Source organism: Canis lupus, chromosome 26, assembly GCF_011100685.1.
Source record: "Canis lupus familiaris isolate Mischka breed German Shepherd chromosome 26, alternate assembly UU_Cfam_GSD_1.0, whole genome shotgun sequence".
NCBI lineage: Eukaryota > Metazoa > Chordata > Mammalia > Carnivora > Canidae > Canis > Canis lupus.
This window is the reverse complement of record NC_049247.1, coordinates 14,080,437-14,105,242: the sequence shown is the minus strand read 5'-3', so window position 1 is coordinate 14,105,242 and position 24,806 is coordinate 14,080,437. Positions and strand designations below refer to the sequence as shown.

At 42.0% G+C, this 24,806-nt stretch overlaps 2 protein-coding genes across 4 annotated transcripts in view; one reads left to right on the top strand and one right to left on the bottom strand.

Annotated features, from left to right (window-relative positions):
• The first annotated feature begins 896 nt into the window (after positions 1 to 896).
• The window catches only part of FBXO21 (F-box protein 21), a 47,542-nt gene continuing 23,632 nt past the window's right edge, over positions 897 to 24,806 (top strand). For 2 of the 3 annotated variants that reach the window (XM_038575229.1, XM_038575228.1), the window contains exons 1-8: positions 897 to 1,157; positions 1,938 to 2,073; positions 4,493 to 4,587; positions 11,795 to 11,916; positions 14,407 to 14,553; positions 14,837 to 14,973; positions 15,901 to 16,037; positions 24,547 to 24,726. In XM_038575229.1, coding sequence (XP_038431157.1) covers positions 919 to 1,157; positions 1,938 to 2,073; positions 4,493 to 4,587; positions 11,795 to 11,916; positions 14,407 to 14,553; positions 14,837 to 14,973; positions 15,901 to 16,037; positions 24,547 to 24,726 — 1,193 coding nt within the window. In that variant the 5' untranslated portion in view covers positions 897 to 918. Of the gene's footprint in view, positions 1,158 to 1,666; positions 1,826 to 1,937; positions 2,074 to 4,492; positions 4,588 to 11,794; positions 11,917 to 14,406; positions 14,554 to 14,836; positions 14,974 to 15,900; positions 16,038 to 24,546; positions 24,727 to 24,806 lie in introns of those variants that run through there. The other variant, XM_038575230.1, reaches the window with a different exon arrangement.
• LOC119877588 (60S ribosomal protein L21) lies at positions 7,063 to 7,654 on the bottom strand. Its single transcript, XM_038575231.1, has one exon. The coding sequence runs from the start codon at positions 7,592 to 7,594 to the stop codon at positions 7,112 to 7,114; it is 483 nt and encodes a 160-aa protein (XP_038431159.1). The 5' UTR covers positions 7,595 to 7,654; the 3' UTR covers positions 7,063 to 7,111.

Below are 24,806 nucleotides of genomic sequence, written 5' to 3'. Positions count from 1 at the left end.
ACACCACAGTTTGCAATGGCTCTGCTGGGGATTTACCCCAAAGATACAGATGCACTGAAATGCCGGGACACCCGCACCCGATGTTTATTTTTTATTTTTTTTGAAGATTTTATTTATTCATTCATGAGAGAACAGACAGAGAGAGAGGCAGAGACACAGGCAGAGGGAGAAGCAGGCCCCATGCAGGGAGCCTGACGTCCTCCGGGATCAGGCCCCGGGCTGCAGGCAGGCACTTTACCTGCTGAGCCACCCGGGGGTCCCTGCACCCGATGTTTCTAGCAGCAATGGCCACAATAGCCAAACTGTGGAAGGAGCCTCGGTGTCCATCGAAGGATGATGGATAAAGAAGCTGTGGTCTATGTATACAGTGGGATATTCCTCAGCCTTGAGAAACGACAAAGACCCACATTTGCTTGGACGTGGCTGGAGCTGGAGGGTATGATGCTGAGTGAAGTAAGTCAGTCGGAGAAGGACAAACATTATATGGTCTCGTTCATTTGGGGAATATAAAACATAGTGAAATGGAATAAAGGGGAAAGGAGAAAAAATGAGTGGGAAATATCAGAAAGGGAGACAGAACATGAGGGACTCCTAACTCTGGGAAACGAACTAGGGGTGGTGGGAGGGGAGGCGGGCGGGGGTGGGGGTGACCGGGTGGCGGGCACTGGGGGGGGCAGTTGACGGGATGAGCGCTGGCTGTTGTGCTATATGTTGGCAAATCGAACGCCAATTAAAAAAAAACAGAAAGAACGCGCTTCCCTCCGCCAGCCGCCAGCCGCCGGCCGCGGCCCGGGCCCAGGGGGCGTGGCCACGGGGAGGGGGCGGGGCTACCCCCGAGCCCGCCCCTCGAGGCGGGTGGGCGGGGCGAGGCGGGGCGCCCTGGCGCGCGCGCGCGGCGGGCCCAGGTACGCGGACAAGATGGCGGCGGCAGCGGTCGACAGCGCGATGGAGGTGGTGCCGGCGCTGGCGGAGGAGGCCGCGCCCGAGGCGGCGGGCCTCAGCTGTCTGGTCAACCTGCCCGGCGAGGTGCTGGAGTACATCCTGTGCAGCGGCTCGCTGACGGCCGCCGACATCGGCCGCGTGTCCAGCACCTGCCGGCGGCTGCGCGAGCTGTGCCAGAGTAGCGGGAAGGTGTGGAAGGAGCAGTTCCGGGTGAGGTGAGCCCGCCGCCCGCGCCCCCGCGCCCGCGCCCGCGCCCCCGCCCCCGCCCCCCCGGGCCCGGCCGCGGCCCGCCCGCGCCCCCGCCTCGCCGCCCGCGCCGACCCCCTCGGCGGGCCGCAGACAAAGGCCTCCAGGCCGCCGGCCCCGGGCCCGGGGCTCCCCGCCGGCCCCCGCCGCCCCCCGCCGCCGCCCGGATTGCGCGGCCCGGGCCCGCCGTGCACCCACCGCGACGCCGCGGGGACCGCCGCCCCGCCGCCCTGAGCGCTCCTTTGTGCCCGGCTCCGGGCCAGCGCGCCGACACGGATCCCGCGCCGCCGGGTCCTCGCCCGCAGCCGGGGAGGCGGACGCAGCATCCCGGCCGCGGGCCCGCAGCACGGACCTCGGGGTGGGACCCGGGTAAATCCGGCTCCCGCACACTTGCCGGATGACCTTGGGGGGGGGGGGGCACTTCCCTTTCTTTGGAGCCTCGTTCATCGACTTTACGCGGGGATCGCCAGACCCGTGTTTCACTGCGGTCATTACACGGATGATGCGTGAGGAGCGTTGACACAGGGCCCGGCTCTCGGGAGGCGCGATCGGTCGTCACTGTTATTGTGGCTGCAGCTGCCCCCATTTCCTAGACGGGCAGTGGAGACTCCGCATTCCTCGGCCTGCTTCCCCCAAGGTCATGCCGCGAGCCGCGTGCTGGGTCCCCCGCCGGGGCCCCTGCTGCCCCTGCTTCTCGAGGCCGCCTTCAGTGTCTCCGTGAAGCTGAGAGGGTGTTTCTCTCCTTGTAGGTGGCCTTCCCTTATGAAACACTACAGCCCCACCGACTACGTCAATTGGCTGGAGGAGTATAAAGTTCGGCAAAAAGCTGGGTTAGAAGCCCGGAAGATTGTAGCCTCATTCTCAAAGAGGTTCTTTTCAGAGCACGTAAGGATCTGTTGATGTAGCCCCCGCCCCGCCCGCCCCCCTCTTTTGCCTGGTAGCCGTGTGTGTGTGTGTGTGTGTGTGTGTGTGTGTGTGTGTGTGTGTGTGTCCGGGCCCGTAGGCATTAGCTCATCCAGCTCCTTCTGATAGCCCTTTTTCAGTTCTCTCCCAATCCCTGACTCACTTAGATGGCCGCAAGAGTCATTGTGTCCTCCTCTCCAGCAACACGAAGCCATTTGTCCCTGCCAGCTTTACTTTTTCTAAAGCCAGAGAGAGAGAGAATGGGGGTGGAGAGGGAGGGAGGGACCCACAGCACAATGTAGAGGGGATCCGGATCAGCATTATGTCTCTTCTCAGGAGGTTAAACATCTTTTTTACAGCCTCCGCTTCAGCTAAGGGATCACCAGGGATGGAACACTACAGATTTCACCCAGTTGTTTTCCCAGAAGGGTTGACGAAACTCATTCGGTTTTTTTTCTTCTCTCTGGCTTTGCAGGTTCTAAACCAGTAGTGAATAGCATTATTTCTTAAGATAACAGAACTAGAAGCTATCTGTTGTAAATAAGAATTCTTACTCCCTCTGTTAAATTATCTAGTATTCTTTAACCCTGATAAGTTTTTGTGGTTCTTAAAAATATTGCTGAAACGCCCGGGTTTTTGTTGTTGCTTTTGTTTTCCCCACAAAGTATCTCAGGAGTTTCTGTATTAGGCCATGAGTCTTAACTTTTTGTAATTCTGGGAAGTAGTTCACACTAATATTTTAAATTTATTTCTGATTGAGGGTCTAGAAGTAGAGCCGGTCTGATTTATTTATTTATTGGGTTTGAGGTTTGTTTTGTTTTGAGTAAACTGTATGCCCAGTGTGGGGCTTGGACTCAGGACCCTGAGATCAAGAGTCACATGCTCTACTGAGTGAGCCAGCCAGGCGCCCCTGATTTATTTTACTATCCTTTTTTTTTTTTTTTTTTTTTTTTACTATCCTGGTTTACTGAAGATTACTTCCTCTTTTCTTTCTCTATTTTTTAGGATTTTATTTTTTAAGTAATCTCTGCACTCAATATGGGGCTTGAACTTAACAACCCTGAGATCAAGAATTGCATGTTGTCCTGACTGAACTAGCAGGGCACCCAGATTAATTTCCTGTTTTCTAATTTTAATTAATGTTATTTCATGGATTCACACATGAGAAACATTTTCAAGGCTTTTCAAGTTTTGAAAGGAAAATCTGAACTTTGGACAAATTTGAACTTATTCTCCTGTAGAAAATAAAGCTAGATATCCTCCAGTGTAATTCATTTCTTTTTTTTTTGATTTTATTTCTTTATTAGAGAGCAGGAGCTAGAGTCAGAGCAAGTGGAGGGTGTCGGGAGGGGATGGCAAGCCAGCTGGGCACTGAGCGCAGAGCCAGAAGCAGAACTTGATCTCAGGACCTGCGCCGAAATCAAGAGTTGGACACTTAACTGCTTGGGCCCCCCAGGAGCCCCCAGTGTAATTTCTATAAATAAGCGTTGGTTGATATTAGGATGGACAGAATTTATGTTCTATTCTAGGTAAGCCATGCCCTGGCCAAAAGCATTCATATCAGATTTTAAACCTGTACAGATGTGTTTGCACACACATGTATTTGGATGCTAGATGTATTTGATGCCCTTGTTCATGGGCTACTAGTTTGCAACCTCTACTTCTAGTCCAGCTGGTTTTGTGTGCATTTTTAACAGCCTGTGTGTTTGTCTAATAATGATGAATGGTTGTCTTTTTTCCTTAGCTCCCTCTTTCCCTGTACTACTGCCTAATTAGAAATATGTCAAGGACTTTGAACATAGCAGGAATATACTTAAGATTGATCTGTGGGTGGATGATTACTTTGGCTCAGGATCCTTATATTCCTGTGTTCTCTGCATGCATACAGGTTGACATGAAATTTCCTGCGTACTTTCAAAACAAAGTGGGAGAAGTAATAGAATTTTAAAGCTCATTGGTACCACCGCCTCCATTTATAGAGGAGAAAATAGGCCCAGTGGGTTAAGTGAGTTGCCCAAAGTACTAGACTTCTCTTTCTGGCCCTCTACTCCTACTTGAGTACAACATAAATTGCTTGAAATCATTGTTGTAAATTATGATATTTTGTATTTCTAATCCTGTTTCAGAGCTATTTTCCTTTACATTAGAACGCTGGAGTATTCACTTTCAGGAATTCCAGACTGTGAAAATATCACTAATTTACAACTGACAGTAAGATCGGAACAAATTATTGTTATTCCACATGTTACTTTCCACCCATGGTAGGTGGTGCAGGATAGTGTGGGACAGCTGTTACCACTTTCACGCACATGAGCATCTCTGTTTGCAACTCAGATTTGTGTGTGAGAGTGACAGACTATTGCCTGTTATTGAGGCCTGTTTCTATATGTCTTCTTCATAGGTCCCTTGTAACGGTTTTAGTGACATTGAGAATCTTGAGGGACCAGAGATATTTTTTGAGGATGAATTGGTGTGTATCCTAAATATGGAAGGAAGGTAAGTCATAGTTTTAGCAGGGATTGGTTTTTTGTTCATTCCTATAATAATGCCCAGAATTAACTGCCGTAATTTGTATGTGGCCCAACCCTGGGATATGTTTTCCAAATATTTCATGTCTTGCCTTAGTTATAGTTTTGAAAAATTCTGTTGTGTAAATAATGTAAATACACTGAGACAATTGACACTTAAACCTTGCAGAAATCCTTTTGGAAAGAAAAGAGAATTAGTATTTATTCCTACTACTGGTCAAATACTATGCTTGGCACTTGTATCTATTATATCATTTAGTAATATAAACCACTTTCTACCTGTCATCACTGAATTTGTCTGTTATGGATTGAATTTTTTTTTTAATTTCTTAGGCATGTCTTAATTTACTGAATGATTTTTTTTTTTAACAATTTCTCAATTTTTTTTTTCAATTTCTCAATTTTGTTAAGAAATAATCTTAACTTTGGCCATGAAGGTTATAGGTATCTTGTTGAACCTTTCTTTTATCTCTCCTGATCAAGAAGAATCCATTATCTCTTGTTTGTTGCTTAAAATTTTTTATGCTCATATTTCCTGCTGTGAAGGCTAGTTTTCGGTTTACCTAAAAGATGGCTTGGCTTCCAGTTTAGCATACCTATGAAGATTTTCTGCTCTAAAAGTTTTGGAAACTATTAATGATGGAAGATAAGAATGCTAGCTTAGCAACTTTCTTAAGAGAGATCATTGTGGAATATCTCAAAAACAAGGTGTAGGGTTTTTCTTGTTTTTAAAGGGGTTTAAGAGAGAGAAATATCTATCAGTGGAACAACTGTAGGGGAAAGGTAAGATGTGCCACTATTCTAGGCCTTGGATGAGTTCAAATGCGGAGGTCATTTTTCCGTTTCTATTTTGGTTTATCTATAAATGAATTGAAGTATGATCTAATAGTCAGTATTGTGCAGCCTTAAAAATAAAAGCTGACCTGTCTTTTTTACGTATATGTGTGTATACTTTCAAATACATAAACGTAGTGTCATGTATACTAAGTTTATTGGTTGTTTTAGTTTTGATTTGATGTTGAGTGCAGACTTTGTTTCCTCTTGTTTATGCTGTTTCTCCCTTCCTCCATACTCCCTCCGTTTGCATTGGCTTTCCCTGCTTTACCCCTGTAATTAATGGTGACAGTTTAGCCTGTGTTCTTCCATGCTGATATATATCCATACATGTGGTCATGGAGGGAGATCGTTTATTTCACAGAATTGTGATCATAAAATAGGTGCTTTTCTGTGTCTTTTTTTTTTTCGTTCACCATTACCTTTGGAAATTGAATTAATGATAAAAAGTCAAGTTCATTTTGTTAATGGCTATATACTGTCTTACAGTATATATTATAGTTAACTATAATTTATTGATGAGCAACCACTTTCTTCTCCATCTTGTGTTATTGTAGAGGATGATGTTTTTTTGTAGTTTCATTTCTAAGTAATAGGTTCCTAGGAATGAATGTCCGAGGTCAGACTATTGAATGTTATTGAAAAACATAAAAGATAGCGTGTCCTTGAGTGGGGAGACTTACCATCACAAAAATGTCAGTTCTTCTAAAATTAACACATAACCCTAGTACCATTCCAATTAGAATCCAAAAAAATTTTGGGACAGGAGGGTTTTTTGTGTCTTTTAATTGGATGATACTGTCATAAAATATGTCAAGAAGAATTAATTCACTAGAACTAGAAAAAAACAATTTTTAAGTAATCACACTGTAAAACTTGAATCATTAGATAGTAGGACATAGATGAAGCTAACAATATTTGAAACAATGTAATGCTTAAATGAAAGTTGAGAGCTACATCAGTGGCAAAGAATAATTCAGAAACAAGATACTATATTTAAATTCAGAAGGAAAAGATGGCATATTTAATGATTGTTATTGGAAATAACTGAATATTCATCTGGAAGAAAGTAAAACTTGCATCATATACAAAAATTAAGTTCCAAAAGATTAAATAACCCAGATATTAAAATTATCACAATGAAAATCCCTCAATAAAATAGCAGACTGTGTCCAATCTAGAGAGACCTACTTAACTAATAATAGAAAAGCAATGCAAGAATACAGACAGAGGGTTTTGTGATGAAAAATAAACTTCCTTATGACCAAAGAAACTAAAGAATGTCAACAGAATGTTTAAAATTTCTTTTTTTTTTTTAATTTTTTTAAATTTCTAAGAAGAAATTGAAAAAGATACAGAGGAGGACATTCACAGAAGAGCAAAGTGAAGGGGCTTAGAATCCTGTATATATCTTTAAATTCATTCTGCAAAGAAATGTTAAATAACAACAAAATACTGATTTTTTTTAATGTAGCAAATTGGCAAACATGACTAAATATGCACAGCCAGTTAAAAAGTACACTATTACAGTCTTTTTAGAAGTGAAGGTCATAGATATGTCACTTCTGGGCCTGACATGTATTTTGAGCCTAAAACAGTGTTATTTTTATTTTTTTTTTTTTTTACAATCGTGAGGTCTTTTATTTTTTTTACAGTTATCATGCCATGAATTCATAGGGAATGGGTTCCAGCAGTTCAGGCTCCTTTCCATTGGTTCTCACAAAGTGTGCTTCTCTGGGTGGGGCAGGCTGGCGCTTCAGTTGGACCCAAGTACCTTTCTCTTTGGCTTCCTTCTTTTTCTGATCATTTTCCTTCACACGCTTCAGGAAGCTATCTCGGCTCTTTGAGTGTTTAATATGCTCAATGCGGACATTAATTCTCTTGGCAAGAATCTTGCCCTTAACTTGTTTGTTTACAACAATGCCAACAGCATGCTGAGTAACATTGTAGACCCTTCCAGTTTTGCCATGGTAACATTTGTGGGGCATTCCTTTTTGAACAGTGCCCATTCCCTTGATGTCCACAATATCACCTTTCTTATAGATTCGCATGTATGTGGCCAAAGGAACAACTCCATGTTTTCTAAAAGGCCTAGAGAACATATAGCGGGTACCTCTCCTCTTTCCCTTTGTGTTGGTCATTTTGGCGAATTACTGGAAGATGGCGGTTCCGGCCGAAAGGCAACAGTGTTATTTTTAAATGACAGGGAATACTCTCACATTTGAAAATATTTTGGGATGCCAGTGTTCTTGAAGGACTCTGTTCATATTCATTCCTAGGAAATGCTTATTGGGCAAATATGGAAATCATAGGAAGGAAGGATAGTTTTCTGTAAATGCTGAAGCACCAATCTCTGGATATGTGAAAACATCTTGTATTTATGGTGTTCTGTGTGATCTTTAAAGAGAGTACATTTGCAATAAAGATTTGAAACAATAGGGAACCCTGGGTGGCACAGCGGTTTGGCGCCTGCCTTTGGCCCAGAGCGCGATCCTGGAGACCCGGGATCGAATCCCATGTCGGGCTCCCGGTGCATGGAGCCTGCTTCTCCCTCTGCCTATGTCTCTGCCTCTCTCTCTCTCTGTGTGACTATCGTAAATAAATAAAAATTAAAAAAAAAAATTTAAAAAAGATTTGAAACAATAAACAGTTAATAAAGTTCAGTATTGTATTCAAAGTACAATAAAGTTCATGTTGAAAATGACATATGGTCTACTTGAGAAAATGACCCAAGGTGACCCTCACTGAGACATGTTTCAGTAAACCTACTGGATTTTAAAGACAGAAAAGTCTTTTGGGCATCCAAACAAAAAAGATGAAGTCATTTATAAGGTTAAGAAAATCAGAATACCATCAGACTTTTCAACAGTTGCTCTGTGTCAGAGGAAAAAAGAGTAACATATTTAAGATGCTCAAGGATCAGAAATGTCAGCCAAGGATTTTTATATCCAGCCAAACTGACTTCCAAGTGTAAAGGCTGCAGACAAACTTACCAACTTGCAAGGACTTGGGGACTTTTGAGCCCTTCATGAGAAATGTGCTAGAAAATGAGCTTCAAACAACCAGAACAACCAGAGACAATGACACAAGGACTAGCGGTGAGCATTAAATATGTATTTACTTGTAGAATTAAGTCCAAGTGACAGTTAAAAGGGTAGAAAGTATTGTATGTAATGGCCATAAGCCTTTTCAGTATAGATCTAGTACGGTTGCTTAAATGAGTAGAGAATAGGGGAGAATATAACCAAAATATTTAGTGGTTCTCAGTACTCATCAAGCTGATGAAAATACTGGTCTTGTTATTCTGTGGCTGGGCTTTGTGTGTGTTTATGAGAGAAAGAGAGAGATGTGGAATAAAGCAAACAAGTACCTAGGTGATACTCTAATTCATCTCTGGTATCCTGGAGAAGGGAGGTATTCCTGGAAGAAGAAAAGATTGGAGATATAAAATAGAAGATGGTAAAAACTATACAGTTGTGAATTTGATTTAGAAGTGTCAGTATGAATTCCTGAAATACATTTAAAAATATGTAGGTGTGTGTGTGTGTGTGTACGTAGATACACTAGACTTACTATTTTTGTCCATTTAAAAGGTCTAGAAACAATAACCAACCTACTAGAAAATGATGATCCCTAATACCCAGATGGTAGTCTTGATATACCATTTCCCATCAAAAGAAGCCATGTTTTGGGGAAAGGACTGATTCTAGGTCTGATATAGGAATTGTAAAAATATAAGGGTGGAGCATCTTGGAAGTCTGGAACCAGATATCAAGAGAAGTACCAATACTTCATGTTGTAAGCGATACTTCATGTTCTAAGTGTTCAGGGACCAATGTGGAGAGGCTTTTTTCCATTGGCCAGAGATGTGATTTGAACAGAAGTGTGGTTAGTAAACTGAGATGGGTTGTAACACCCCAACTGTGTTTAGCTCTGGTAGTTCATAATAATACTCAGGGACAACTAATTGTTCACCTATGGAGGATAATAAGAATCTAAATTATTATTATTTTGAAAAACAATAAAAGGAAAGATAGGAGCATTTATCCTGCTGTTCCTGGATATTGTGCCATTGGGGGAATCCAATAGTAGATGAGGGGAAATTATTCGTTATAGAAATGCTCTAGCTATTAACTGAAGAAAGGATGTGGAATTAGAGGATCACCACTTTGCGACCTCTAATGAATTAATGGACCTGGGCTTTGAGGAGAAGTGGCTGCTAACATCACCAAAAGGGACAACTAAGGCATGATTGCCTCCTGATGGAAGGACTTCACTACCACCTGTGAAGTAGTCTTGCCAAATAAATGGAATCTAAATCTGACCAAGCATCTACATCCAATTTACAGGAAATTCAGAAGACAGAAGAGCATGTGAACCCATACCTTGTGGATGCAGTCAACAAATTCCAGACTGTGGGAAACTGCAGGTCACACAACCAGGTTTCTTCAACAAAGTGCAAGGGAAAGAAAAGATGGAGGGGGATCCTGTGGATAAAAAGACTTGAATGACCTCAAAACGGGCTAGTGTAGAGTGCTCAGGGATGTACATTTGGTGAGGCAGAGATGAGCATGGAGGTATGGGTTGTGATGGCTGTAGATGGGAAGAGAGGGCCCCAGAGGGCTCCTGGGGCATCTGCGAAGTCATTTCTTGGCCTGAGTGGTGGATACAAGCATGTTTGCCTTATAATCCTGCATTAAGCTTAATTCATTAGGTTGCTGATTTGTTTCATAAAATTTTCTAGACTGACATACTTTACAACTCAAAGATTGAAAGGCTGATAGAACCTAGCCCTGCTGATTCTCATTTACTGAGAATGACAGTCCTTTATTTCCCCGAAGTCACAGATAAACTAATCACTGTCTCCCTCCTGTTTCCCATGATCCATGTGTACATTTGGAATATCTGGTGAAGCATTTCATTCACTCAGCAAGCATTTATTTGAGCATCTACTATGTGCCAGGTCCTATCCTGGGCACTGAGGATACACCAGTGAACAACACAGAGAGCCTTGTCTTCATGGGGCTTCCATTCTAGTGGGGGAGATAGTCACTAACCAAGTAAAGATGGTTTATTACATAAGAAGATGGGAATTCCCATAAACAAATACTGATCAGAGAAGAGTATTTGGGGTGAGGAGAGAAGGCCTTACTAAAAGTGACGTTTGAATGAAAACCTGAAAGGAGACGAGGGCACAGATTGCACATCTCTAGGGATGGAATGTTCCAGTCAAGGAGCAGAGAGTGCTGAGGCCCAAGGTGAGCACCATCAGGTGTGATGAAGGAACAGCAGGGAAGCCAGGGTGGCCAGAGCCTAGTGGGGGCAGGGAGTAGCAGGAATTGTGGTCAGAGGGCTGAGGGGCCCAGAGTTTAAAGAACCTCTTAGGTCATCCTTAGGACTTCAGCTTTTACTTTGAGCAAGGTGGAAAACCCCTGGAAAATTTGGGGCAGAGGATTTTTGTGCTGTGACTCAACCACGTTAACTGAAGCACCCTGGCTACGGTGTGGAGGAGAGACTATAGAAGCTTCCAGCGTTGGAAGCTGGAAGCTCATTTAGTATGCTGTTATAATATAGACAAAAGATGGTGGCAGCTTAAATGAGTTAGTGAGAAGTGTTCACATGTCCAGTGGACTCTGAAGATAGAACGAGTAGCACTGGTGGACGGAGTGAGTGTGGCCTCTGAGAGCAAGCCAGCAAGGAGGCAAGAACGCCAAGGCTTTCGGCCTGATGGCAGTGGCAGAGTTGCCTTTCCCTGAGGGGGATGACTGGGAGGGGAAGCCCTCCTAAGGAATTCACCAGATAGCCAAGTTGGAGTGTGGAGTAGCAGTTGGATATACAGGTTTGGAGTTTAGAGGAGCAATGAGTACTGGAAAATAAATTGAGGGCTGTCAGTGGAGAGAATATTTGAAATCATGAGACGGGATGAGATCACCATGGCAGTGAGCGTAGAAGGAGAAAAGCAGGAGGCCAAGGCCTGAGTTTCCTAAAGCAGGTGCCCACGGGCCAGCAAAGGATTCCAGACACTTCACCTCTGGTTTCTGAGCTTCAGCCAGCTACCCCAGCTCTTCAGTTTTCTCTTGGATTTCTTTTTAGTAAATCTGAAGCCAAACAGGTCAGTGTTCCTTGGATTTCAGCACGAATGACTTACTGTTACTTATAAATGCAAAGTCTTGAATTGTGCTGTCTGCTTCTGGGATAAAAAGTACTATGTGGACGCGAACGACTTACATTTTTCTTGTTAAGTAGGCTCTTTGCATCCTAGGAGTAGCTCAAAGTAAAAAATAAGGTAGTCAAAGGCTTTAGTATCTTAATGCTCATTGATGTGTTTGTTTGTTTTCCAGAAAAGCTTTGACCTGGAAATACTATGCTAAAAAAATTCTTTACTACCTACGCCAACAGAAAATTTTAAATAACCTTAAGGCATTTCTTCAGCAGCCTGATGACTATGAATCGTATCTTGAAGGTGAGACTCTACAAGTGATCTTTCGACAGGCAGCTAAGTTGTTCCTCAGAGGAGGGAGATCATCCCTGAAGGTGGAACAGTGGAAAAGTGGGTTTCTGATCATTTAGGCAGGCAAAACTGTTAAACTTTAGAGCTAAGATTTTGCCAGAATGTTTGGCTGTCAGCTGAAGAGATAGTGTTTTGGAAGGATGCACCATTGGTTCAAAGCACAAGGTTAGTAAGTTAGCTAATGAGGTTGAATTCTCTTTTTCCAAGCTTTGAAGCGTCATTTCCAAGTCAAATAAATTTGTCCAGTTTTGTCTCCGTGTGACCTTCAGCAAATCCCTTTACCTCTCCTGGTCGGAGTTTAATGAGGCCGAGGTGTTCTTGCATGTTAGTAAGTTGGCTTGTTCATAATGAGAAGTGAGAAAGAAGTCGAGTGGACAGAAATGAGGGGAATAACTTTGTTCCTGCTAAGTCAGACAAAAACAAATGTGACTTCATTTTTTTAAACGAATTTAAATTCCTAGCATATTACATAAGCACTGCCATAAATTGTGGTTGTGAAGTACGGCTATGACCATTCCTTCATTTTCATTCCCTGGCCCCTCTGACTTACCAGTTCATCAGTTTTCTTCCTTTCCAGTGTTTGCATGTCCCCATTCTGTTTCTGTGGTCAGGCAGGTTGTCACCCCTACTTCCGGCAGCCACTTTCGAAGTGGCACTTCAATCTCAGCCTCAGGGCTGCTGACACCTAGCATCAGTTCAGCCTGAAACTTGGCCTTTTCACCACTCTGGCCAACTAATGTCCTGGGTTTTTTTGTTTTTTTTTGTTTTTTGTTTTTTAATTAACCTGCTGTTCAGTGCCTTGCATAATCTGGACTTTCCCTGAACCCCAGACCTTTCCCCATTACTCTCTAAAACACCCTCTTTGCTCCAGCCAGGTCATTATCTTCCCTCCTGGCTTCATATCTTCAATAGTGGTATCCCCGTTTTCTTAGAATTCCCTCTTAAATCTTACTTGGCCATGAAAGTTCGGTTCAAATTTAACTTCCATTGGGTTTTTGCTGACTACTGCAACACTTGCAGGTTTTAACTCACCTCAGAAGGCATACATGCAATAGCATTGACTAGTAAACCACTGTATAGTGTCCCGTTTCAGGTGTGTGCATTTTGTTCTCCAGCATTAACATTTAACATTTCTTGTGTCCCTTGTCCCTACATTATTATGATCACTGTGTTCTCCACAGTGTCTGGTGTAGACTCTTCTTGAGTGTGTAAAAGTGTCCTCATCCAAAAAGAAGTGAAAACTCTGTTTCAGTTGATCAAAATCAAACAGCCTCACCACCCTGGTGGGATATTCTATGGGTACTGGAGTGGAGAGTCAGCCTATCTTCTGTTCAATAATTTGACAGGCTTCGTTTTCTGTAGTTTATTTATGAAGACAATCATTTCTTTTTCACATTCCAAATATTAAGTAATAATATGGTTTTCAATAACTCCTGCAAATCAGTGTTGTGGGCACTGGGTAGCCATTGGAAGTTTTTAAGTAGTTGAGCAAGTGGAAGTCAGCTCTAGGGTTTTGATCCTTGGTGACTGACAAGAATAATCTAATAGCATTAACAAAGTCTAGGAATCAGAGCATTAGGATGGAATGCACTTTGGGGAAGTCCTTCAGCCAACAAATGAGGAAACTCCATCCCAGGAAAGCGTAGGAGCCATTCCCTAGCTAGGGGTAAAACTGAGGCTGGGGTCTAGTCTAAATCCCTTGATGCCTGCTTCCAACTCCTTGCAGTGTGAGTAGGGAGTCAAGATCCTGACCTCTTGAATTTAAAATGACTCAAAAAAAAAAAAAAAAAAAAAGTCATATACAGCTTCCCAAGTGAAAATGTCTTCTAACCAAATGACCAAGTTAGCCCTTTGGCATTTGGTTAGAAAACGGCCTAAGACAGTAAAGAGCTGAGCAGGAGTTTTCCAGAGACCCTGTCTCCAATGTACCTTGTACACGTCTTTGCTGCTGGTTCCCTGAGTGTCACTGTTTCTCTAATTCAAAAGTACAATTATCTCCAGAGTTCACTTACTTGTTAACCCTTGATGGGTATAATTTGTAGAAATCTCTCATTGAGGGCGTTCAGTCTTTTTTTTTTTTTTTTTTTTTTAAGTAAAGGAACTGTCTTAGCCATTATGTTTTCAGTTATTGGAAAGATGTCCTTTATGGCATTTATTTCTCTTTGTAATAGAATAGGGAACATGCTGGTTTTTTTGAGTCCATGACCTTTGAGATAGGGTTTGGTTTATTTAAAAAAAAAAAAAAAAAAAGTTTGTAAACTTGTTTGTGATTAGAGTGTTGCTCTTCTCTGTGTAATAGCAGCAATATCTGCCATCCACGAATGAATTTTATCTGGTAGGATGGTACAAAGAACTTTAGCCCCAGATGCCCGGGCTAAGTGACAAACTGATAAGAAAAGAGTAAAAATAGGAACTTTTTCAATAATTCCTATTCATTTCCAGGTGCTGTATACATTGACCAGTACTGCAATCCTCTTTCTGACATCAGCCTCAAAGATATCCAGGCCCAGATTGACAGCATCGTGGAGCTTGTTTGCAAAACCCTTCGGGGCATAAACAGTCGACACCCCAGCTTGGCCTTCAAGGCAGGTGTGGAATTGCTTTGGATCCAGCTGTACTTGCAAAAGAAAACCTAGTAGCGCGATTGGCTAATTTGAGAAATTCTATAGGGTGTTTCTATTATGTCACCAGAAAAGCAGTTAATGACACAACCACATGTTCACCTGGAAATGTGAAAGACTTTAAATTAATTATTTGTTTCTGCTGGGTCTTGTTGGGGCACTGCCAATGTCTGTGTGTTAAGGGTTTTTGGGATACATTGGTCACAACTTTGGGAGTGCTTGTGTCCTCAGAGTAGATCTCTGTGTTTCAGGTGAATCTTCCATGATAATGGAAATAGAGCTCCAGAGCCAGGTGCTGGATGCCATGAACTATGTCCTTTATGACCAACTGAAGTTTAAGGGGAACCGGATGGATTACTATAATGCCCTAAACTTATACATGCACCAGGTAAATGTGGGTATATTAAAACATAATAATATGTATTTTTAAAGCTCATTTCTGAAAAATTGTATAGTTTTTGAGAGCAAATACATTGTCTTTTCATCTCTCAGTGCCCAGCGATACTCATTTCTGTCTTTACTATAAAGATACTGCTATGGAATTGTGAAAACCATTGAGATAGTTTCCTGTATAGAAGTAGGTGTTTCTCTGACTTGGTTTGGTCAGTTTGTATCTTATGAACACTAACTGTGAAACTAATCAGGTCTTTTTTCTGCACTGGCCTGTAGAAGGGTTGGAGGACACTTGGCTAGCCATATCATTGATACTTAGTTTTTTTGTACCTCCTCCTTGGCACCCTTTTCACATTTATTCTGTTGACCTGTTTGCTACCTTAATTTTTTGCTGTCATATTTTACATACTTTCCTTGAAATGGCCTTTAATTCTTTTTGGAAGAACAGCCTAAATCGCAGGTCTGCAAACTTTCTGTAAAGGGCCACACGTTTTGGCTCTGCAGGCCATTTGCTGTGTATCCTCACTGCTCAGGTTACAAAAACAAACAAATGTGGCAGTGTTCCAATGAAACCTATATGGACGTGGAAATTTGAATTTCACGTGATTTTTATGTGTCACGAAATAGTATTCTTTTGACTTTTTTTTTTTTTTTTTTTTTTTTACTATTTTTTTAAAGGCTAAAAAATGTAAAAACTCTTCTCACGCAGGCTGTACAAAAGCAGGTAGTGGACTAGATACGTCCCACCGACTGCAGTCTGCAGACCCCTGATCAAATAAATCAGATGCTCATCCACTTAAACCACAAAAACCTAGCATCATTCCTCATGCACAGTGGGTGCCCTGTAAGAACTTACATTGAAGGAATGAGAAAATAATAGTTCCTATTCGTGAAGCTAAAGGATTTTTTTTTTCTCCTTTAGGTTTTGATTCGCAGAACAGGAATCCCAATCAGCATGTCCCTGCTCTACCTGACAATTGCCCGGCAGTTGGGGGTCCCACTGGAACCTGTCAACTTCCCCAGTCACTTCTTGTTAAGATGGTGCCAAGGTGCAGAAGGGTGAGCCACCTATGCCACGTTGTGACTGGTCCTCACGATTCACTCCTACAGTGCTGAGAGGAAGAGCAGTAGCCAACAGAGGTTCACCAGAGCGCTGGTGGTGGGGCAACTGTGGTGTTCCTTGGCCATCTGTGTCAGCATTCTGGTTCTGGGAGAAGGGCACTCGGGATCTTTCTGTATTGTTTCTTAAAACTGCATGTGAATTTACAGTTATCTCAAAGTAAGTGTAAATAAAGAGGACTAGCAGTTCAGGGTTTTAGGTTAGATCTTAAAGCCCCTTATTTCAAAGCAGATCAGATCAAAGAGGTTTTTGTCTTGTTCTGTTTTACGGAAACTGCTTTTTTTTTTTTAAGTTTTTATTTAAATTCCAGTTAGTTAACATACAGTGTAATACTAGTTTCAGGTGACTTAGCACTTCAGTAGTACACCTAGTGCTCATCACAAGGGCACCCCTTAATCTTCATCAGCTATTTCAACCATCCCCCACCCACCTCCCCTCGGGTAACCATCAGCTTTGTAATTAAGAGTCTCTTTCTTGGTTTGCCTCTCCTTTTTCCCCATTTTGCTCTTCTGTTTTGTTAAATGCCACATGAGTGAAGTCATGTGGTAGTTATCTTTCTCTGATTTATGTCCCTTAGCATTATATGCTCTAGATCCATCCATATTGTTGCAGATGGCAAGATTTCATTCTTTTTTATGGCTGAGTAATATTCCATTGTATATAAGTATACCACTTCTTTCTCTTTTTATCTGTTGATGGACACTTGGGCTGTTTCCATAGTTTGGCTATGGTAGAAAATGCTGCTGTAAACATCAGGATGCATGTATCCCTTTGAATGAATTGGTATTTTTGTCCTAATTTTGTACTAAGACAATTGCTGGGTTAGGGTTACGGTTAGGGCTTTTTTTTTTTTTTTTTTTAAGATTTTATTTATTTATTCATGAGACACATAGAGAGAGGGGCACAGACGCAGACAGAGGGAGAAACAAGCTCCACGCAGGGAGCCTGATGTGGGACTCGATCCTGGGTCTCCAGGATCATACCCTGGGCTGCAGGTGGCACCAAACCGCTGAGCCACCTGGGCTGCCCTATAGATTAGTTCTATTTTTAATTTTTTGAGGAACCTCCATACTGTTTCCCACAGTGACTGCACCAGTTTGCATCCCCACCAACAGTACAAGAGGGTTCCCCTTTCTCCACATCCTTACCAACACCTGTTGTTTCCTTTGTTACTGAGTTTAGCCATTGTGATGGGTGTGAGATGATAGCTCCTTGTAGGTTTTATTTGCGTTTCCTTGTAGGTTTCTTTTGCAATGGTGAGTGATAGTGAGCATTCTGTCACGTGTCTGTTGGCCATCTGGATGTCTGCTTTGGGAAAATGTCATTTCTTGTCTTCTGCCCATGTTTTAACTGAATCATTTGTTTTTTTGGGTGTTGAGTTTTATACGTTCATTTTTTTAAGATTTTATTTTTTAATTATGTATTTATTTGAGAGAGTGATTGAGAGAGAGAAAATGAGTGGTGAGAGGGAGAAGCAAACTCCCCACTGAGCCGGGAGCCTGACATGGGGCTTGATCCCAGGACCCCAGGATTATGACCTGAGCTGAAGGCAGATGCTTAACTGACTGAGCCACCCAGGCGCCCTTATTTTTTTAAGTAACCTCTCTGTACCCAGTACTTGGCTCAGACTCACAACCCCAAGATTAAGAGTCACACACTTCACTGACTGAGCTAGTGAGGCACCAAAATAAATTTTTTATAAGTTTTGGATCTTAACCCTGTATCAGATCTGTCATTTGCAGATATCTTCCATTCTGTAGGTTGCCTATTTTATTTTATTTATTTTTTATTTTTTTTATTCATGAGAGAGAGGCAGAGACCTAGGCAGAGGGAGAAGCAGGTTCTATTCAGGGAGCTGGATGTGGGACTTGGATCCCAGGTCTTCAAGATCAGGCCCCTGGCAGAAGGCAGCGCTAAACCGCTGAGCCAGCCGGGCTGCCCCTGTAGGTTGCCTTTTGGTTTTGGTTGTTTTCCTTTGCTGTGCAGAAGCTTATTTTGATGAAATCCTAATAGTGTATTTTTGCTTTTGTCTCCCTTGCCTCCGGATGCATATCTAAAAATAAGTTGCTACGGCTGATGTCAAAGAGGTTACTGCCTGTATTCTCTAGGATTTTAATGGCTTCATGTCTCACCTTTAGGTTTTTAATCCATTTTGAATTTATTTATTTATTTATTTATTTATTTATTTATTTATTTTTAAGATTTTATTTATTTATTCATAGAGACACAGAGAGAGAGAGGCAGAGACACAGGCAGAGGGGGAAGCAGGCTCCATGCAGAGAGCCCGACATGGGACTTGATCCAGGGTCTCCAGGATCACGCCCTGGGCTGCAGGCGGCGCTAAACTGCTGCGCCACCGGGGCTGCCCTTGAATTTATTTTTGTATATGGTGTAAGAAAGTGGTCTGGTTTGATACTGTTGCATGTTGCTGTCCAGTTTTCCCAGCACCATTTGTTGAAGAGATTTTTTTCCCCACTGAATATTCTTTCCTGCTTTGTCAAAGTTTAATTGATCTTATAATTGTGGGTTTATTTCTGGGTTTTCTCTTCTGTTCCATTGTTCTGTGTGTCTATATTTGTGCCAGTGCCATACTGTTTTGATCACTACAGCTTTGTAATATACTTGAAGTCCAGAATTGTGATGTCTCCAGCTTTGCTTTTCTTTTTCAAGGTTGCTTTGGCTATTCGAGATCTTTTGTGGCTCCATACAAATTTTAATATTGTTGCAGCTCTGAGAAAAATGCTGTTGGTATTTTGGTAGGGATTGCATTAAATATGTAGATTGCTTTGGGTAGTATAGGCATTTTAACAATATTTGTTCTTCCAGTCCATGAGCATGGAATGTCAATGTCTTCCATTTTTTTGTTCTCTTCGGTTTCTTCAATGTTTCATAGTTTTCAGAGTACAGGTTTTTCACTTCTTTGGTTAGGTTTATTCCTAAGTATTTCACTGGTTTTGGTATAATTATAAATGGGATTGATTCCTTATTTTCTCTTTCTGCTGCTTCATTATTGGTGTATAGAAACGCAACAGAATTCTGTAGGTAGGTTTTCTATTCTGTGACTTTAGTGAATGTATGTATCAGCTGTTGCAGTTTTTTTTGGTGGAATCCTTTGGGTTTTCTACATAGTATATCATGTCATCTGCAAACAGTAAAAGTTTGACTTTGCCAGTTTTTTGTTTTGTTTTGTTTAAGATTATTTATTTATTCATGAGAGAGACACAGAGATAGGCAGAGACATAGGCAAGGGAGAAGCAGGCTCCATGCAGGAAGCTTGATGTGGGACTCAATCCTGGGACTCTGGGATCACACCTTGAGCCAAAGGCAGACGCTCAACCGCTGAGCCACCCAGGCATCCCGTCTGTGCCAGTTTGGATGCTTTTTATTTCTTTTGGTTGTCTGATTGCTGTAGCTAGGACTTCTAGTACTATGTTAAATAACAGGTGAGAGTGGACATCCTTGTCTCATTCCTGACCATAGAGGAAAAGCTCTCAGGTTTTCCCCAGTGAGTATGATATTAGTTGTGGGTTTTCCGTATATGGCCTTTATATTATGTTAAGGTATGTTTCCATTAAACCTGCTTCGTTGGTGTTTTTATCATGAGTGGATGTTGTACTTTGTCAAATGCTTTTCTGCCTCTATTGAGATGATCATATGGTTCTTTTATTAATGTGGTGTGTCAGAGTGATTGATTTGCAAATATTAAACCACGCTTGCAACCCAGGAATAAATCCCACTTGATTGTGGTGAATGATTCTTTTAATATTATTGTTGGATTCCGTTTGCTAGTATTTTATTTTTTATTTTTATTTTTTAAAGATTTTACTTATTTATTCACGAGAGACACACACACAGAGAGAGAGGCAGAGACACAGGCAGAGGGAGAAGCAGGCTCCATGCAGGAAACCTGATTTGGGACCCGATCCTGGGACTCCAGGATCACGCCCTGGGCCAAAGGCAGGCGCTAAACCACTGAGCCTCCCAGGGATCCCCAGTTTGCTAGTATTTTATTGAGAATTTTTGCATCCATGTTCATCAGGGATATTGGCCGTAGTTCTGTTGTTTTTTTAAGATTTTACTGACTTATTTTTCCTGTTTCTTAAGGTAGGCCTGTATTGTTATATTACTTCTCTCTAGGACTACTTTTGCTGCAGCCCAGAGGTTTGAGACAGTTGTGTTTTCATTTTCATTTATTTCCATGTATTTTTTAATTTCTTTTTGATTTCCTGGCTGATCCATTCATTGTTTGGTAATATGTTATTTAGCCTCCATGTATTTGTGGTCTTTCCAAATTTTTTCTCATGGTTGACTTCAAGTTTCAAGAGTGTTGTGGTCAGAAGAGATGCATGGTATGATCTCCGTCTTTTTGTATTTGTTGAGGCCTGATTTATGACCCAGTATGTGATGTGTTCTGGAGAATGTCCCATGTGCACTTGAAAAGAATGCATGTTCTGTTGTTTTAGGATGAAATGTTCTGAGTATATCTATAAAGTTCATCTAGATACAAGAGTTCTTAAAGAAAATCTTACTTTGTAGTCTTCCATAAAATCTCTCCCTCTCCCCCTCCTCACCAGAGAGAAGAGGAGGAAGGGAGAGTGGGGAAAAGGGCAGAGTAGTCACATTCTTCACTCATGTGCAAAGCAAATTTCTTATCAGCCGGAACTTAGCTTTTCTGAAAGATATAGTTCATCAAATAGGCAGAACTATCTTCTTATTAAATGTGCCATTTAGAGGAAAAAGAAACAACATTATTTAATTATATCTGTTATTTGAATGACTATGATACCCTCTAGTGAGTGGAATAATAGAAAGTACCTGAGCTTTTAAGTCCAGCAGGGTTCAGCTGTCAGCTTCCTCTGAGTCTGTTTTTTACTCTGGAAAAATGGGGCACATGGTTTTCAAGTGGTTTGGAGGATTGAGATGACCCAGTGCTTTACACACCTAGTAGAATTTGTGAAGCATACTTAGAAGAAAGGTATAGCTTTCTTTCTTTCTTTCTTTCTTTCTTTCTTTCTTTCTTTCTTTCTTTCTTTCTTTCTTTCTTTCTTTCAGAGAGAATAGATGTGCTAGTGGGGGGGGGGAGGGCAGAAGGAGAGGGAGAGAGAGAATCTCAAGCCAGCCCTGTGCTGCCAGTCACAGGGTTCTGTCTTAGGACCTGAGATCATCACCTGAGCTAAAATCAAGAGTCAGGTGCTCAACCAGCTGACCCATCTAGGTACCCCACTCACTTCTGTATTTCTACCCCTAGATTAATGGGGCACCTCGGTGGCTCAGTGGTTGAGCGTCTGCCTTCAGCTCAGGTCCTGATCCCAGGGTCCTAGGATCGAGTCCCACATCTGGCTCCCCATAGGGATCCTGTGCCTCCCTCTGCCTACATCTCTGCCTCTCTCTCTGTGTCTCATGAATAAAAAATCTTTAAAAAGAAAGAAAGAAAACACATATAGTTGGAACCTCCTGGGTATTCTTCCTCATTCCCTTCTTCCTCTCTCTGTAGAGATACCCATCAGTTATCTGAAAGTTTTTTTTTTTTTAAAGATTTATTTATTCATTTAGAGAGAGCGAAGAGAGAGGCAGAGACACAGGCAGAGGGAGAAGCAGGCTCCCTGTAGGAAGCCCGATATGGGACTCGATCCTGGGTCTCCAGGATCACACCCCGGGCTGCAGGCGATGCTAAACCGCTGCGCCACCGGGGCTGCCCTATCTGAAAGTTTTTGTTATTTGCATGCACATTATTATAATTCATCACGTATACTTCCTTAAATGGTATGTATGGGCTTCCCTTCTTTTTACATAGTTGTTTCTAAAAATATATTGCATAGCTTCCTTTTTGGATAGCAGACACCCATTTTCCATTATTGCAAATGGGAAATATGCTTTTTCAGCCCATTCTGTCTCCCTAAATAACCCAACCAATTTCTCCAAATATCTCAAAAATATTCTTAAATGCCCATGTAATAATTCCTCAAGGATCTCTGCGTGATATAAAACATTTAAAAATCCAGTTACCATATTATTTGCCATAGTAACCTATTGCTGGGTACTGTTGTGCGTGGTAACTGTCATTTTTCCTTTTTAGGCTACAGCAAATGTACATTAACAGTGCAAATGAGCAGTGGAGTAATTTGTTAGCACCCCGGGCACCTGGCAGAAATAAACACAGCCCCGGGCTGGGTCCTTGGGAAAAGAGGGGAAGCTGCTGAGAATAGTGGAGGGTGATCTGCCTGAAGCAAAAGCAGGCTGCAGGCTCTCCAAGTCCTCACTTCTACCCATGTTCCCCGTGCCTTTGGTCTCTGATCTGCCCCTGCACCAAGACCATATTGTCTTTCTTACTGTAACTTTACCATTAACTAGTACCTGCTAGTCAGACCCCCATTGAGTTCTTCAAAATTCCCTTGGCTGTTCTTAGCCTTTTGTTCTATAGATTTAGAATCCATTTACTAGGTTCCTTCAAAAGCCCATATGGACATCGATTGGCACCAGAGCTTACTTGGGATTGGATTCATACACGAATGTGAGCAACATCAGTGTTTCACTGAGTCTGCCTGTGAATATGATGCCTCCCTACACATTTGAGTTATCTTTAATGTCCCTATAAAGACTTTATTTATTTATTTATTTACTTGTAGAGAGAGGGAGGAGGAGGGGAGAGGATCTTAAGCAGGCTCCACACTCAGCACAGAGCCCGATGCGGGGCTTGATCTCACGACACTGAGACCATGACCTGAGCCGATATCAGTTAGACACTCAAATGATTGAGTCACCCAGGTTCCCTTTTAAAAAGATTTTATTGTTTTCTTCATGAAGTTCATTGCTTTCCTGATAGATTTATTCATTAAGAACTTTACATTTTTGTTGCTATTGTAAATGGTAATTTTAAAATTACATTTACTAAGTATTGATGGTTTATAGGGATATGATTGATATTTAGGTTTAGATTTGATAATGAGTCCCTTTGCTGAATAAATTATTAGAGCTCATTGTCAACTCTTGGGTTTTCTCTGCAGAGCATCATATTGCCTATGAATCATGACAGTTTTGTTTCTTTTCTTTCTAGACCTTGTCTGTTTGTGTTTCTTGTACTTTGCTAACTAGGTCTTCTTGCACAAAATTGAGTAGAAACAGTGATAGCAGGTAGCCTTGTCTTGGGTAGGACTGTAGGTAGAATGCTTTAAAATTTGATCATCAAGCATGATGTTTGGGGTATTGCCTTCCGCTGGGATTATCAGTGCCTTCTAAATTTCTAGTTTGCTTAAGCTTTATTAAAAAGTAGGCATTAAAAAGAATAATTTAAAAAAAATTAAAAGTAGGCATTAGACTTTTTTTTCCCCCAAAATCTCCCCTCTATGTCTGTTGATATAATCATATTATTTTCTCTTTTAGCTGGAATAGATTTTTTAACATTCAGTTCTTTTATTTTTGAGGTACATGTATCTTAATCATTAATCTTCATGTATTTTTAAAAATACATTGCTGTTATTTGATTTGCTCATGTTTTATTTAGGATTTTTGCTTATAAATTTGTATACGTGTGGTTCTTCTAGACTCATAAAAAGAGTTGAAGAGTATCCCTTGTTTCTGGAACATTCCATCTGTCTTGCCACAGGAAGGATATTAATAGGACTCTAGGAAGAAATCTGACTGGGCTTTATAAAGCAGCCCAAGAGAAAATCTCTTACATGGTTTGCAGTAGGCATAAGATCAAAGTGGAACAGGTGCTCAAGAAAAAAAAAAAAAAAACCAAGTATCCCTGAAACAAAGACCCACCTAAATCCCTCAGGAGTCCTCAGAATATGTTCTTCAAACCGGTGAGGACTTGCTTTGTGTGCCTCCTCCCACTCAGCACGGAACACCACCATATACGAGAGCACGGTTCACGGGAGGGGTGGCGTGGTCAGGTGCAGGAATTCTTCCTGGTGTGGCGCAGGTTCCCAGGCTGAGCCCTGAGTGACCACCTGAGCATGTCCGCAGAGTTGGGAGCAGAGCACTTATGGGGCAGGGCTCCGTAACTGTCTCAGCCTCAGGGGCACTGGGCCTACAGACATTGTGCCAGTCTGTGGAGTCCAGAGAGGGCTTCAAGGCCTGTCAGTATTGCTCTCAGCCAAACTTCTGATTGAGCATTTTGTAGACCAGTTCAATAAATTCTAGTTTGTTCTCTTTTCAACTTGGTTTAATCTGGCTTAATCTCCCCCCAAAGCTGTATTTGATGGCACACATTGGTGCTGTTCCCTAAACACCCATCTTCTGCAGTCTTAACACAGCAGGGCACGTATAAAGGGTCACATTTTGAACTTTAGACAAGGCCTTAATATTGTAAGTAGAAATATTGCTGGTTTTAATATTCAAGTCTCTAATTTGAGCTACTTATTGGTACGGGGGTATGGGCAGTTAGATATTGGCTTGTTCAGCACTGATCCAGGAATCGGCTAACTACATGTGCCGTTTGCATAGGGCAAGCCTGGACATCTTTGACTACATCTACATAGATGCCTTCGGGAAGGGAAAGCAGCTGACTGTGAAGGAGTGTGAATACTTGATCGGTCAGCACGTGACAGCTGCACTATATGGAGTGGTCAATGTCAAGAAGGTGTTGCAGCGAATGGTGGGAAACCTTTTAAGCCTAGGAAAGCGGTAAGGTTTTCTTGGTTTTCCAGCACTTGTGCAGAGTGCATGTCTTTGGAGGTGCAGATGGCCTTACAGAGGATATGGTT